The 15,648-nt window shown below is 39.2% G+C and overlaps 1 protein-coding gene and 1 long non-coding RNA gene across 2 annotated transcripts in view; one reads left to right on the top strand and one right to left on the bottom strand.

Moving 5' to 3' along the window:
- Positions 1 to 10,110, top strand: part of LOC310739798 — a 477,404-nt gene extending 467,294 nt beyond the window's left edge. Inside the window, exons 2-3 of the long non-coding RNA XR_014537496.1 lie at positions 8,138 to 8,181; positions 10,056 to 10,110. This is a non-coding gene — a long non-coding RNA (uncharacterized lncRNA). The remainder of the gene's footprint in view (positions 1 to 8,137; positions 8,182 to 10,055) is intronic.
- A 3,286-nt stretch (positions 10,111 to 13,396) lies between these two features.
- LOC310740438 (uncharacterized protein) lies at positions 13,397 to 14,875 on the bottom strand. The gene is made up of 4 exons (XM_083567141.1): positions 14,765 to 14,875; positions 14,304 to 14,576; positions 14,016 to 14,192; positions 13,397 to 13,681 (listed from the first exon to the last, which is right to left on the bottom strand). Exons 1-4 carry the CDS (start codon positions 14,835 to 14,837, stop codon positions 13,524 to 13,526), a joined length of 681 nt encoding a protein of 226 aa, XP_083423267.1. The 5' UTR covers positions 14,838 to 14,875; the 3' UTR covers positions 13,397 to 13,523.
- Positions 14,876 to 15,648: the final 773 nt, after the last annotated feature.

The following is a 15,648-nucleotide window of genomic DNA, read 5'->3' as shown; positions in this document are numbered from 1 at the left end:
TGGCTTCTTGCATTTTAAATATATTTTCCTGAAATGTACCTTCGAAATAAGAAAATTCGTATTTTCACAACAATAATTTTTGTCAAAAGGTTATCATGTCTGTATTTTCGTTAACTTATTGCACCATTTTACTTTTTTTCATGAAATTATGCTTATGACTATAAAAATTCATATATATTCACAACAACTCTATCTTGTTTAAATACAACGTAATTTATCTCAAAACAAATGTCACCATTATCATTCACATTTTGCAATTTTAACTGCTTTTTAATGAAATTATGTTTAAAAATCCACATTTCATATGAACTATAGTCTTATGAACATTTTCAAATTTTTTCAAAATCTGAATTGCCATGTTACTGTTTTTGTTCACTTGTTCCACTTTTAATGGTTTGTAATCAATTTTTGCTTATGAGCATGAAAATTCATACTATCCTACTTTTTCTGGAAAAAAGTTTTTTTGTCAATTTGTAGTTTTTTTGTTCACTTATTGACTATTGTAATGGTTATTCCTGAAATCATGCTAATTGATATAAAAATTCATATTTTCACAATAACTATAATTTTTGTATAAAAATTACATAATGCCAAGACAGGATTTATGAAACGTTATTAATGTTTAATGTAATTTTTCCCCCTTATTCCATCTTTTAATGGTTTCTTTTGAAATTATGCTTATGAATATTCATTCATTCATTCATTTTCTCCCGCTTATCCGTAATTCGGGTTGCGGGGGCAGCAGTCTAAGCAGGCCCCCGCCTTCGACTGCTGCCCAATCCTCACAGCACCGTCCCTTACGGCCCCTCCTGCAGGTGGTGAGCCCACGGGAAGGCTTATGAATATGAATATTAATTTTTTTCCAATAGATGAAAAAGATGAAAATTTATGAAAAAGGTCATATTTTGGTAAAAACATGATTTGGGATGTAACATTTTTAAGTTTTTCATGTCACGTTTCATTGACTTTCGAAAATTCGTATTTTTACAACAATAATTTTTGTCCAAAGGTTTTTATATCGTGTTGTATTTTCATTAACTTATTGCACCGTTTTTCATGAAATTATCCTTATGAATATAAAAATTCCTATATTCACAACTCTATCTTGAATAAATAATACGTAATTTATCTCAAAACAAATGTCACCATCATCATTCACATTTTGCATGTTTAACTGCTTTTTAATGACATTATGTGTTTAAAAATTCACATTTCATATGAACTATATTTTTATGAAAATGTTCACTGTGGGAGAGCGAGTAGGAGGGAGGAAAAAGGACAGCCACAACAGGTCGGTTCACCGGCGTCACCGCCGTTCTTTATTCAAGTTTTATGTTTTGTTTTATCAATACTGGTGTCTGGTCGCTCCGTGCTCGCACAGCACTATTGGCATACACACACACACGCCTCCGCTCCCTCGGCTTTTACGCGCCTCCTGATTACTGAAAAGAAAGCACAGACATCAGGTTTTATTAGTTGCAGGTGAGGCAAATCCCCGCTTACATGCGTCCTGCCCCGCCCCCCATTCACAAACCGACGCTCGGCCACGCCCCCGCTGCCACATTCACATATTCAACAAAATTTGATTTGTCATGTCACTGTTTTTGTTCACTTGTTCCACTTTTAATGGTTTGTAATAAATTTTTGCTTATGAGCATGAAAATTCATACTATCCAACTTTTTCTGGAAAAAAGTCATCTGTTTGTCAAAACATATGTCAATTTGTAGTTATATTATATATAAATATATTATATTATATTTTTATGAAAAAAGTAAAAAAAGTAAAATTCTTGACAAAACTTGATTTGTCATCACTTTTCATTCCCTTATTATTATTTTCTTAATTGTTTTTTTTAATAAAATTTTGCTTAGGAGTATGAACGTTTATATTTTCATAATAACTGTATTATTTTTTCTGAAACAAAATACATCCATTTCTTAAACCATGATTTCTCTTGTCATTTTTTCGTTTTGTTTTTTTAATTCACAATGTAATGGGTGTTATTAATATAAAATTTATTATTTTAATAATTGTAATTTTTTTATGAAAATGTTTTTGACAAAACTTTATTTTTTTATTTCATGTTTATCCAGTCAGTCCACTTGTAAACGTTTTGTAAATGAAATGATGCTTATAAAAATTAAAATTAATATTTTCGAAATAGATGATTGGGAAAAAAAGATGAAAAAATTATGAAAAAAGTAATATTTCTGTCAAAACATTATTTTTCATGTCAATTTTTTAGATCTTTCGTTCACTTATTGCTTTTTTTTTTACAGCTACTAATGAAGTTAGGCTAATTAAAATAAAAATCCATATTTTTATAATTACTTTCATTTTGTATGAAAAAAGTCTTGGTTTAACAAAACTTGAATTTTAATCTCATGTTTTTTCCCCTTATTCCATTTTTTTATGGATTTAATTAAATTGTTTATGAATATTCATATTCATATCTTCCCAATAGATGAAAAAGATGAAAAATTATGAAAAAAGTAATATTTCTGTCAAAACATTATTTAGCATGTAACATTTTTTAGTTTTTTGTTTACATATTGCATTTTTCATGAAAGTTTGCTTATGGAAATAAAAATTCCTATATTTATGATATATTAAACTAGATAATTATTTAATTTAATATATTAAATAGATGATTAGGGAAAAAGATGAAAAAAAAGTAATATTTCAGTCAAAACGATTAATGTTATGCTGTTCTATGCTAATGTAATGACATTTTGGATGTGAGGGCGATCTGGCTGCGACATCTGTCACCCCATTGATCGCTAGGTTTGATTCGGCTGATCTGGCTGGCTAGGCGGGTGTCCCCTTCCTCCCTCACCACTCCATGTGCATCCCTCCCGAAGCTCTGCGCTCGGTGGAAGAGGACAGGTTCCTAGACTGACGAGCATCGTTGGTATAGAAGTATTATACATTTTTATATTTTCTTTGTTGACTTTTTAAAAACATTTTCCTGAAATGTTGCTTTTAAATATAAAAATTTATATTTTTATCGCATATTGTATTTTAATAACAATAGACATTTTTGTCAAAAATTTATATTCCATGTCAGTATTTTTGTCAATTTATTGTACCTGTCAGGAAGCTCCCTGATCCTTCTCCTGTGCGTACCCTGCCCGCAAGGAGCTCCTCGCCAGCGTACTGATCACACACACCTGAGACTCGTTTGGCACTCATCACCATACCATATATAAATCCCTCACTTCCACATTCACACTGTCAGTTATTATCTATGGTTTTGCTGCTCATCCCAAGTATTTCCCGTGTGCGGTTCAGTGCCGCGCTTCTTCCTAGCGCACCTTGGATTCTACACAGACTATCTTTTGTTTTAGCACCACCGGAATATTCACCTTCAAGGCAAGTGTTGTGTTTGGCTTTGCCCTGTGTTGCAAATAAACTTTGTTTTGCTTTCACTTCGGCTTTCGCCTCCAGTTTCATCACATTACAGAATAACTGACCGTAAAGCAGAAAGGAGTGATTCTTCAGCTCTTACCTGGCGATGGATACCTCCTCCGATCCGGTTCGGGATCTCGTCCCCGACTTTGAGTCCAAACCCCCTCGGGATCACCGGCAGTCCCATGGCGCTCCCGGGAGCTTTTTCGGGAGAAGCTTTAGAGTGCCGCGGCTTCCTGCTCCAGGTAAACCTCTATATAGAGATGCAGCCACAGCGTTTTCCACTGCGCGGTGAACTGCAACGCCCAGTTCACCGCGCACTTTCAAGAGGTCTTCAGCGCCGCTTCCGGGGTCCTAACCACGGCCGACCAGCTGCTCAGCTTGCGTCAGGGAAGTGACGACATCACGGCTTACAGCCTGCGTTTCCGCACCTTGGCGGCATCTAGTGGCTGGAACGAGTCGGCGCTACTGGGTGTATATCGGCTGGGTCTTCCACCGGATATTAAACAGGCTATGGCAATCTATGATGACACGGTGGGACTGGAGGACTTCATAAAAAAATCCATCAGCCTTTCACAGCAGCTGGCCGCGTGCCAACCTACGCCACAACCCTCAGGGGCCCAACCTGGATTTACTACCGTCTCCGACACCGAACCGATGCAGCTGGGCTCACAGAGGTTGTCCCGGAAAGAGAGGAACAGCTGCCTGGTCACCGGTTAACTCCTGTACTGTGGGAACCCAGGCCACTCCATCGCCAGATGCCCCACATGTCCTGCTCGCACGGCGGTGAGTACTGTTGAGTTTCCCACAGACATGCAGTATCTCCTTTGTCTAAGCTCACAATGACGCTTCTAACTCCCGATCTCTCTATCTCCATACGTGCTCTGGTTGACTCTGGATCGGCAGGGAACTTTATCTCTCACGCCTGCCTCGACCGCCTGCGGCTCCCCTGAGAAAGCGGCTCGCAGGACCTAGCCGTTCAGACCATCCAGGGACGCCCGCTGGGACGGGGCTGGGGGAAGTACTGTGCGCTGGTTGTCACTCTCCAGTTGGGGCTATTTCATCGTGAGGATGGTTCATGGTGCTCGACGACTCAACCGTCAGCGTGATCCTAGGGAGGCCCTGGTTACAACAACACGCCCCGCGGTGCTCCTGGGACCAATGCAACATTCTGAAGTGGAGTTGCCACTGCAGGGAACACTGCCTCTCCCAGCTCCCCACACGGGTCCCCAAGGTCGTGGTAGGTGCCACCAGGGTGGAGGAAGCCACAACATAGGCCCAGGCAGAGATTACCAAGAAATACCAAGCGTTCAAGGATGGGTTTTGTGCCAAAGCAGCCACTCGTCTCCCCACTCACCGGCCCTGGGACTGCTTCATTGACCTGCTTCCTGGAGCTAAGCTGCCCAAGGGCCGTGTTTATCCCCTGTCCGCTCCTGAACACTGGGCGATGGTGGAATTAATCGTCCAATCCTTCTCTTTCCGGCGGCCTCAAGCTTTTTCTTTGTGGGGAAGAAGGACCGGGGTCTTCGTCCCTGCATTGACTACCGGCAGCTGAACGCCCAGATTGCTCCTGTCCCTTACCCCCTCCCGCTTGTTCCATCAGCTTCCATCCGACGCTAGGGTTTTCTTTAAACTCTATCTCCGGAGCGCATACACCTGGTGCCCATTAGAAAGGGAGACGAGTGGAAGAACACCTTCATTACACCCTCAGGGTCATGCGGTATGGCCTCTCCATCGCTCCGGCCATCTTCCAGGGGTTAATGAACGAAGTGCTCTGACCCTACCTCCAGAAGTACGTCATGGTCTACATCGACGACATCTTAATCTACTCACGGAACCTAGAGGAGCACCATCGTCATGTGCGTGACGTCCTAGGGGCACTTCGTTCCCACCAGCTCTACCTGAACCTCTTAAAGTGCGAGTTCCACCGGGAGAGGATTCAGTTCCTGGGTTATGTGATCAGCGCACAGGGGATACAGATGGACGAAGGCAAGGTGAAGGCCGTGAGGAACTGGCCCGTTCCAGAGTCTTTTAAGGAGATCCAGCATTTCCTGGGCTTCGCGAATTTCTATCATCGGTTCAGCCAGGGTTACAGCCAGATCACCGCTCCCCTCAGTACCCTCCTCAAGGGAAAAGCACGAACCCTAAAGTAGACTCCAGAGGCCAAGGAGGCCTTTAACAAGCTCCACCAGCGCTTCTGCCTCGCCCCTGTGGTCCTGATCCCCGGAGGCCATTTTGGTTGAGGTCGATGCCTCCTCAACCGGTGTGGGGCTGCTCTCTCCCAGCTATCGGGCACCCCTCCACAGCTCCACCCGTGCGCTTTCTTCTCGCACAAGCTCTCGGCTCCTGAACAAAACTATGACATCGGCAACCGTGAGCTTTTTGCCATAAAGATGGCCCTGGACGAATGAAGTCACTGGCTGGAGGGTGCCGAGCACCCGTTTACCGTGATCACCGACCACAAGAACCTCCAGTACATACGGGAGGCCTGGAAACTCAACCCTAGGCAGGCTCGTTGGGCCCGCTTCTTCATCCAGTTCCAGTTTCACGTCACCTACCGAGCACTCAATGGAAAGGCCTCTCCCGGATGTTCGGGCCTGAGGAATCCAGCGGTCCGGACCCCATCCTTCCTCCCGCACTCGTCGTGGGGCCCATTGTTTGGGACGTGGACAGTTAAATCCGCTCGGCTTCTCTCCAGGTTACCCGTTTTGTCCAAGAGTGTCCCACCTGTGCCATGTCGAGGGTACCACACCACCTGCCCGTTGGCAAGCTGGTGCTTCATAACTGACCCATGCGTCCTGGTAGCGGTGGACCGCTTCTCTAAAGCCTGCCGTTTCGTTCCCTTCATGGGCCTGCCAACCGCCCTCGAGACAGCCGAGGCCCTGTTTCACCACGTCTTCAGGAACTTCGGTCTCGGACCGTGGGCCCCAGTTCTGTGACACGGGGTTTGGAAGCCACCCCATCCGCAGCACTCGCATGCACGCTGACGCTAGGCGTCTGGCGGCCCCTTGTTTCCGCCCCAGGGACTTGGTGTGGCTGTTGACAATGGACCTGAGGATGAAGCTGCCATGCCGCAAGCTAAGCCCCCTGTTTATTGGGCCCTTCCGGATTTCCAGGCAGATCGGCGACGTGTCCTACCGGCTAGAGCTGCCGCCAAGGTACCGCATTCACCCTACCTTTCACGTGTCCCTGCTGAAACCGTGTGTCTCGCCTTCCTGTCGCCCTCCAGGTGACCCTGCGTTGTCCATCCAGCCGGAGGTCGTAGCTCAGCCCAACGTCTACGCGTTGCGGGAGGTCCTGGATTCCAGACGGCACGGGGGTCGCTTTGAGTACCGGTGGACTGGGAGGGTTACGGTTTGGAGGAGCGGTCTTGGGTGGCCCGGCAGGACGTGCTGGACCTGGCGCTGCTGGCAGAGTTCCATGCTGCTCACCCGTGCCGCCCGGTTAGGGGTGACTAAGGTAACAGTAACAGTACCATTGTACTTTTTTTTTCATGAAATTATGCCTTTGAACATAAACATTCATCTTTAACTCTAACCTTTAAAAAAAATCTAATCTTTTGTCACCACCATCATTCACGTTTTGCAATTTAAACAGTACTTTAATGAAATTATGCTTAAAAATCCATAATTTTATTTTAACTATTTTATTTTTATGAAAAAAGTCATTTAAAAAAAAACTTTTGTCACGTAAATTTTTTTGTTCACTTATTTCACTTTTACTAATACATTTTTACTTATGAGCATGAAAATTCGTTCTATCATACTTTTTCTGGTAAATGTCAACTTTTTGTCAAAACATGATGTCAATTCAACACGTTCTCACTCCCAACTCCTCACATATGGACGCTTGGTCAGGACCCCCTGGAGTCACATTTTGACGCACTGTACCCTGTACTTCCTTTCCCTTTAGCGTCGTTTTTCAACGTGCAGGGATTCCCATAGACTTCTGTAGATCTCTGAACCGGAACCTGTGGCGTTGAATTTTTAAGTGTTGGGGAATCAGACTGTAGTAGTTGGGGAATCAGACTTATGTTATGAACGGGATCGGGACTACAATAAAAAAGAATAAAAAAGAATAGCTTGCTATAAATTAATTATGGCAGGGCTACTCAATCCACGTCATGTTTTTTTTTCTCCACATTTTCCATCTCTAAAACTGCCTCTTTCTCACCAACTACCTGCGTGTCTTCCCTCACCACGTTTATTTTTTTATTTATAAGGACTTTATTTATTTATTTATTTATTTATTTATTTATTTATTAATAAATTCATCAGTGGCGCTGATGTCATTGTATGGAGATCCCATGCTCCATTGCGATTTTCCACTCGGTAAGTAGAACAGTTCATTAATATAATTGGGAACAAACCCTACAATTTACTGATCAAAATCTGTTCAATCAGGTCAAGAAGTTGTGTTTAGAAGCTGTAGAAGTGAAAAGAAGCAGTTTTGTGATGCAGTAAATCACAGCAGTATGATGTGGCCTACATAAACCCATTTAACTTAGTCTTCTTTGTATGAAATAAAACTTGTCTTTATGTTTAAGTTGTGTTAAAGAGCAACAATAAGTTGTGTTCTCTGTTGAATAATGAATCAGTCATGTTGGCAATGGTAAAAATGTTTCTCAAGTCAAATGTTCTCTTTTCTCAAATAATAAACTTAAAACCTTAAAATAAAATTGCTTTATACAAAATGAATGCAAATGATAATGCATTAGTGTGTGTGTAGGGAAAAGCAGAATTGAAAGTCCACTGGTTACCTTGCACTGTGTGGTAAGTTTCATTAAAAATGTAACTCCATTGCAATGCTAAGTAGTCTATTTCATGACCAATATGATGTTGGCAAAGTTAAAATGGTGTCTTACAAGCAGCATGGAAGTTTCTTTTATTTATGTCTGTGGCAAGAGAAAGCTCCCTGGTCGTGTAGTTGATCATGGCAGAAATAAAAGCTTCCATAAAAGCTTCTTGACTTGACTTGACTTCTAATGATCCTCTGAGGTAGACAGAAAACTGATGCAAGTTTTTGCTAGGACATGGGCGATGGTCAGTAGTCTGTACTAAAATTTGAAGACTGAGACTGAAAATTCTTAAAATATTATTCAATTATTTTGGATACTAATGGGAGAATGAGCTACCTCCTGGTGTGGATTAATATATGTAGTGTGATGAACCCACATTTACATTTTATTTCACTATTGCATTGTTTTATTTTGATTTGAGTCTGTATTTTATTTTGTCATAAGGTCATCTATTTGTCTGATTGAGTACATGGCAAAAACATAGAAAAGAGTTCATGAGCAGGTCAACGAGTTCGGATACGGTCAAATGGCTAGTCATCATCTTGGCATGCTTTGTGATTGGTTCATTCTTGATCACACGGGATAGAGCGTGAATTCACGGAAGAGAACTTTCTGGAAGCGCAACTTTGGTGGATGACGGACAAGTTTCGGATGCACTTCGTTGTCGCGAGGGACATGGTTGGACCATATGTTTTTTTTTTTTTTTTTCCTTTTTGGATCCCTTTCTTTGCACCGATCTCGTGGACTTTCTCGGGAGTGGATACCATATTTTTTTTGGATGTTTTCCAGGATTTTTGCGCCGTCACCATTTTGAAACAGTGACAGAGACTACGTGCAAGCATGTGCGGTAGGATAGTCGAGATGGCCATGCCTAAAGGACAGTGAGATGTATCAGCAGGCTACTGGTAACGTTAATATGTTTTGGGGGTGATTTGAATGTAAACTTTTTTTTTGTTTAAGACCTAAAAATATAGCGAGCTGTAAATTTAATTCAAATAGGTTTCAGATAAATGATTGAAACGGATTCATGACTCCATGCTTGTATTTGCTGATATCCTGGTACGTAACAGTAGTTATTAGCAAGAGCCCAAAATTTTGTGATTGAAGTGGACACAATGGATTATACACAATTAGCTGAAGCATATTTATTGAGCAGGACATTGACATGCATTAACATTTACCCAGTAATGCATTACAGTAGTAGTAGTAGTAGTAGTAGTAGTAGTAGTAGTAATGAGTCATGCATGTATAAAATTATTTTTCAGCATTTGAAACACTAAACTTGTCATAATTTAGCAATATTTGTAGGATGGAGAATGCAGTTCTACATGATTTAGAAAGTACCGATTGCAGTCAAACGAGACCTGTGTTCTAAACTGTACTAGATGATGTAATAAAACATACATCAAGACTCAAATTAATAAACTTGCATCTTATTATTTAGGTTTGGACCAATAATTGCTTCCAGTAGTGTCTTGCAATGAAGACCAGAACATTGACGGTAGTGGTGCTAAAATGGATGAGGAAGATTAGAGCAGTGAGAAGGAGAAGAGAACTATTAAATATGAAGAACAGAAAAACAATGATGAATAGAAGTGGGAGCAAGATGCAGTCACTATCCTTATCCCTGTCTCTGTACAACTTATAGATCTGCATGGAATGCAACATAAAAACATGCTGAAATCTACATTTCTGCATTTATTCAGTATTCTGCAAGTCATAGCCCTTTTTCAGCTAATCCAAGAGTGTTACTTTAACAAATATAACAAAATATAATTGAACTCGATCTTGATAATCTTGATTTTTGTTCTGTGTTCCAATAACATGTGCACTTATAATACTTTGCAGTGGCAAAACTTGGGATGACACCTGGGAGCCTGCCAGCGAGTTCCAGCATTTTTTGGATATCAATTTTTAGGGTTTTGTTGTTGTTGTTGTTGTTGTTGTTGTTTGTTATTGCTGTAATTCATTAAAGTTTTTGTACAGTGCATACACTCTTTTAGTACTTTTTTTTGTTGTCATTTTAAACACCTTTTGCATGTTTTCTGAACTGCGTAACAGCCAGGTGGTGTAACATGGAATTATTATGGGTAAGTTTACATTAACTGTCTCCTATGCCATGCATGAATAAATACCAAAAAATAAATATAAAAATATATTTAGTGTAACATATTTCCTATTTATATATTTCTTTTCATTTAGCCTAAAATTGAATTTGTTTATTAATAAGAATGGTTATTAAAATTTACATATTTTACTAAAACTGATTGCCTTATTTGCATACAATTTTATTATGAATGTATTTAAGGATCTAGTTGAGAGAGGATACTTTAAGACATTTGTTGTAATAAAAAAAATGTATATATATGTATATATTATAGTATTAATAATATATATATATATATATACACACACATAAACACACACACACACCGTATACAGCTGTGTTTATATATATATATATATATATATATATATGTGTGTGTATATATATATATATATATATATATATATATATATATATATATATATATATATATATTTCTTATACTGTATACAGCTGTCACCGTATACAGCTGTTCATACCATGAAAATCAATAGGCCATTGTTTTAGAAAAAAAAGATTCACTAATCAATAATCTAATCTACATAAGGTTAGCTCCAGATAGAAATCTATAACTGTAAATTGTATTTTTAATGAGAAGAAATAAATATATAACTGACCTGTTATAACCCACCTGAAGCCGGTAGATCCTGTAATTACTATATTTGGACAAATAAATGGGACGTTTATTTTGACGGGGTGTGGCTGGATTAACGTTTAGGCAAAAATAGAAGGTGCTTCATGTTGCAAACTGTTTAACTGTCAATATGACTTCACTAATACTGTCACTGAACAATGAGGTATTGCTATGGTAAAAGAAATTCACGATTTACAGAGATCGTGTTCCTAACCGAAACACTACAGCACAAGTATACACTTCAATGAACTACAAATTACAACACCATGTTTTCCCGTCCTATTGATAGAGTGACAAAGGCTTATGAGTAATGTAGTTGTAAAATCTAGTAATTAAATGAAGTAAACACTAAATTCAATGAACAAATGAATATCTAAATATGTTCATTGTGCAAACCTTTGATATATTTGAGAGCAAGGTTAAAATGTGGCATTTAGAACACTTTTTAAAACACCTTTTATTTTTACAAACTGTATATATATGCTATATTTAAAAGCATTTACTCGTCTGCCTTTTCACAAGGTTTAAGAGTGTGTTCGTAAGAATTTTTGACCATTTCTCCAGGAGCGCATTTGTGAGGTCAGACACTGATGTTGGACAAGAAGGCCTGGATTACAGTCTCTGATCTAATTCATCCCAATCTCTTGTGCAGGACAGTCGAGTTCTTCCACACTAAACTCACTCATCCATGTCTTTATGGATCTTGCTTTCTGCACTTGTGCTCAGTCATGTTGGAACAGGAACGGGCCGTCCCCAATCTGTTCCGACAAAGTAGGTACTGAACTGTCCAAAATGTCCTGAAGCATTAAGTGTTCCTTTCACTGGAGCTAAGAGGCCGAGCCCAACTACTTAAAAACAAACCCACATAATAATCCCCCTCCGCCAAACTTTACACTTGGCACAATGCAGTCAGACAAGTACCGTTCCCTTGGTAACCCCCAAACCAGGCTTGTCTTTAGGATTGCCAGACAGTGAAGCGTAATTAGTCACTCCAGAGAACAAGTCTTCACTGCTCTAGAGTCCGGTGGTGGCATGCTTTACACCACTGCATCCCATGCTTTGCATTGCACTTGCTGATGTAAGGCTTGGATGCAGCTGCTCGACCATGAACCTTTCTGTGCACTGTTCTTAAACTAATCTGAAGGGCACATGAAGTTTGGAGGACTGTAGCTACTGACCCTGCAGAAAGGTGATGACTTCTGTGCACTATGTGTTTTAGCATCCTCTGACCCGCTCTGTGGTTTTACATGTTCTATCACTTCGTGGCAGAGTTGCTGTCGTTCCCAATCGCTTCCACTTTGTTATAACACCATTAACAGTTTACTGTGGAATATTTAGTAGTGAGGAAATTTCAGGACTGAACTTATTGCACCGGTGGCATCCTGTCACGGTACCATGCTGGAATTCACTGAGCTCCTGAGAGCAACCCATTCTTTCACAAATGTTCGTAAAAGCAGTCTGCATAATTGGAACACCTGAATAGCAAAACAGCAATAAATGAACTTGCATTTAGTGTTGGGAAATAAGGATCCCTCTTTATCATAATAGATTTCTTTGTCTTGCTTGTCTATGTCCTTATTATAATCTGCTTATTCCATGTCTATAAACAGGTTTCAACTGTTATACAGTACCCTAATCTAGAACACAGGCATGTGGCCAGTTGTTTTTCCTCAGCCCAGGGATGAAGACCTAACATTTCATTTGAAGTGTTTAGATGCAAAAGCCTGTAAGTGGTGTTTAGAATTTTCTTCTGAAATGGACATTTTCTCAGGCTCCTTTGTTCTGTCCATTAATTCCACATTAATGGCATTAAATAGGTTATTTTTATTGCCATTCAAGTGAATAAACTGAACATAAACATTGGCACCTAAGAAAAATGCTCATTTTATAAAAAAAAAAAAAAAAAAAAAAAAAAATGGATTAGAGACTTTTGCACCTGAACTCTTCATATTTCCAATATGAATCAAATTTCCTTTGATTATTATTACTCATTAAACTCATGATTATTTAGTGTTGTAGTTGGTGGAGGTCATTTTCAACTATTTTGTATAGACAACTGTATCTAATTATTCTTTTTTTACAAAAATTTACAAATCTAACGAGTTATAAATCTTTGTTGGCAAATATTTTTTTTCTTTGCATATTAACTAATTCTTTTGGCTGGCTGTATTTATTCTATATGTGTAAACTACTGAGTAGTTTTATTTATACCAAAATGTCGTATTTTATAAGCTCAGTAAAAAGTATTTTACAGCCTAATACTTTACAACTACAAAGAGCCATGAGAAGTAACAAATCATCTAGAGTACAAGTAACTGAAATCTATACTTTAGTACAGTACAGTACTTAGTCTTACAATAACCCAATTCATTTCCATCACTGACTGGTTGTATTTCTATTTATGTGAAAAAAAGAGACTACACTTTGATTATATTTATAAAATGACACAAAGCAGATTTTATTACACACTTTAGATTAAGGGTTAAGGTCACTGGTTCACTGTCAAGAAAAAAAAAGGTTTTTACATTACAGTTCATCATCAGAATTTTCAAAGTCACTTTCACTGTCATAGTCATCAGCTGACGATTTGTTTAAAAAGTTGATGTTCTCTGCTCCAGACAAAACATGCAGGTAACAGTCTCTTGCTTGCACCCTCATACATTTTACATTGCTTTCTGTGGATGATGCTCTGCAGACCTTTCAAACCTTCTTCGCTTAGGCCACATTGCGGATCTTAAAAAGAAGAACAAAATAACATTAAGCCTCCATTGGAAACCTTATAAACAATCATCATTGTTGTGTATGTTTATTAGGGCTTTTTACTTTAATGATTAGACAGGACATGTCCTATGTAGTTATAGGAATATGGACTAGTCAAAAAAAGCTGACTCTTACTAATAGTAAAATAAAGATAATCAGACAGTTGAGATGGCTGTAACAACTTAACTTATAACATTCTTTTTCAGCTATGGAACTGGAACTGTGTTTTGAGTTCATTTTCCAGAAAAAAAAAAGGGGCAGGCCTTTGTTTATGCTTATGTTTGTGCCATATATTACAAATTCTTACTTTTCAGACTCTCGCTGGCAAACAAGCAGGACAGTTCTCGGAGGGTCTCAGCACGAGTTGAAAGATATTTCCAATGTTGATTCATCTCTGCAACAACAACTTTCTGCTCCTCCAGAAGTCGCCTTAGTGACATGATGATGTCGAATGCCTTTCTTTTTGTCCTTAAATCAACAGTGTCTGGAATGCATGAGAAAAACTTACATCATATGGGGTTGCAGATTGACATTTGTGGCATTGTGGCTGATGTGTCATTATATAAAAGAATTGTCAGAAGACTAGTGTACATACCACTGTGTGGTAGCTGCCATGGCCAAGCTGTCTCACCAGACAAAATGGTTTCCAAGCACATAGTTTTTGTTTTTGGAACCGTTATGTTGTATTTCTTCACAACTGATGTCAGGATCCACTTCTCTTCCCTGATCTTGCGGCGGATCCTGGCACGACCTTTGTTGCCATCTGTATCTTTATAGAGACACTGGGAACGCCTCTTGATACTCACCACCAGCACCTCAATTCTGCTGGCCAAAGCATCAACATCATTTGTGGTGGTTGTTGTTGTTGCTGAGAAGAAATTACAATAAGAGTAACAATTACAATTATTTACAACTAAATGTATTACTAGTAACATTATATATATATATATATATATATATATATATATATATATATATATATATATATATATATATATATATATATATATATATATATACACAGTATATACACAGACACACTAGTCATTTCCTCACCGTCTGCCCACTCCTTAACATCATTGACCCAGTCTTCCAATTGGCTCTCCGTCACTGTCCGTTCGACTTTCATGGACTCTAGGTTTTGCAACTGGCTTTGCAGAGAGCTTTCGTGGTCTGAAATGACAAGAAATCACAGATAGTATATAAAAAACAAATCTAATAAAGTATAAAAACAAACAAATCTTCAATATACAGGGATAATAAAAAAATAATTAACCGATTTCATTACGCAATATTTTATTAAAGAAAAGAAACTCCAGCCAAGTCACAAGTATTAAATTCACAATCAACTTAGATAATTCACGGTCACTGACTCATGCCATGACGATGCTTGAGAACTGAGGCAATGAGTCATGATATCGGTTCATTCGTTTTGAATAACCCTGTACAGCTGCAAAAATGAATGATATTCATTACTGAGCATCTAGAACTAATTCTACTGATCTTACCTTCTGATATCGGCGGCTCAGTGCGGTGGCCAAATTGTTGAACTTTTGTTGATTCCAGCGCATGGCCAATCAAAGTCAGCATGTCTGTGCGCCCTGCAAACACAGAAAATATCATATTCCCATATTCCCCCTGTAATGATGTAACAAGTGCAGTAGAAGGCCATTTTACCTGCTTTAGACATGTGTTTTGTGGTCACTGCAATCCTGGAGAGGAATGCATTGCACTGTTCCACCTCCTCTCCTAGTGTCAAACCAGCCCTATCCTGATAAGCTCCACTCTGGAGCTCTGGGCAGCTTTTTGCAATTCTTTGGAGGTAAGGCCAATATTTGCAGGTCACATACATACAAAAAAAGTGATTTGCCTACTAGCCAGCCATTTTTGCAGGTACAGGGGATAAGCAAAAATTTCCCCCCTGTACATATTTAACGCAC

This window comes from Silurus aristotelis (genome assembly GCF_946808225.1).
Source record: "Silurus aristotelis genome assembly, chromosome: 17".
Lineage (NCBI taxonomy): Eukaryota > Metazoa > Chordata > Actinopteri > Siluriformes > Siluridae > Silurus > Silurus aristotelis.
The sequence above is the reverse complement of the archived record's forward strand: the minus strand, read 5'-3'. Positions and strand labels throughout refer to the sequence as shown.

Coding starts and splice junctions, on each gene's coding strand:
- LOC310740438 (XM_083567141.1), bottom strand. CDS start 14,837: ATGAAAGTCGAACGGACAGTGACGGAGAGCCAATTGGAAGACTGGGTC. Junction 14,193..14,303: donor ATGGCAGCTACCACACAGTG/GTATGTACACTA, acceptor CATGCATTCCAG/ACACTGTTGATTTAAGGACA. Junction 13,682..14,015: donor TGCCAGCGAGAGTCTGAAAA/GTAAGAATTTGT, acceptor CTTCTTTTTAAG/ATCCGCAATGTGGCCTAAGC.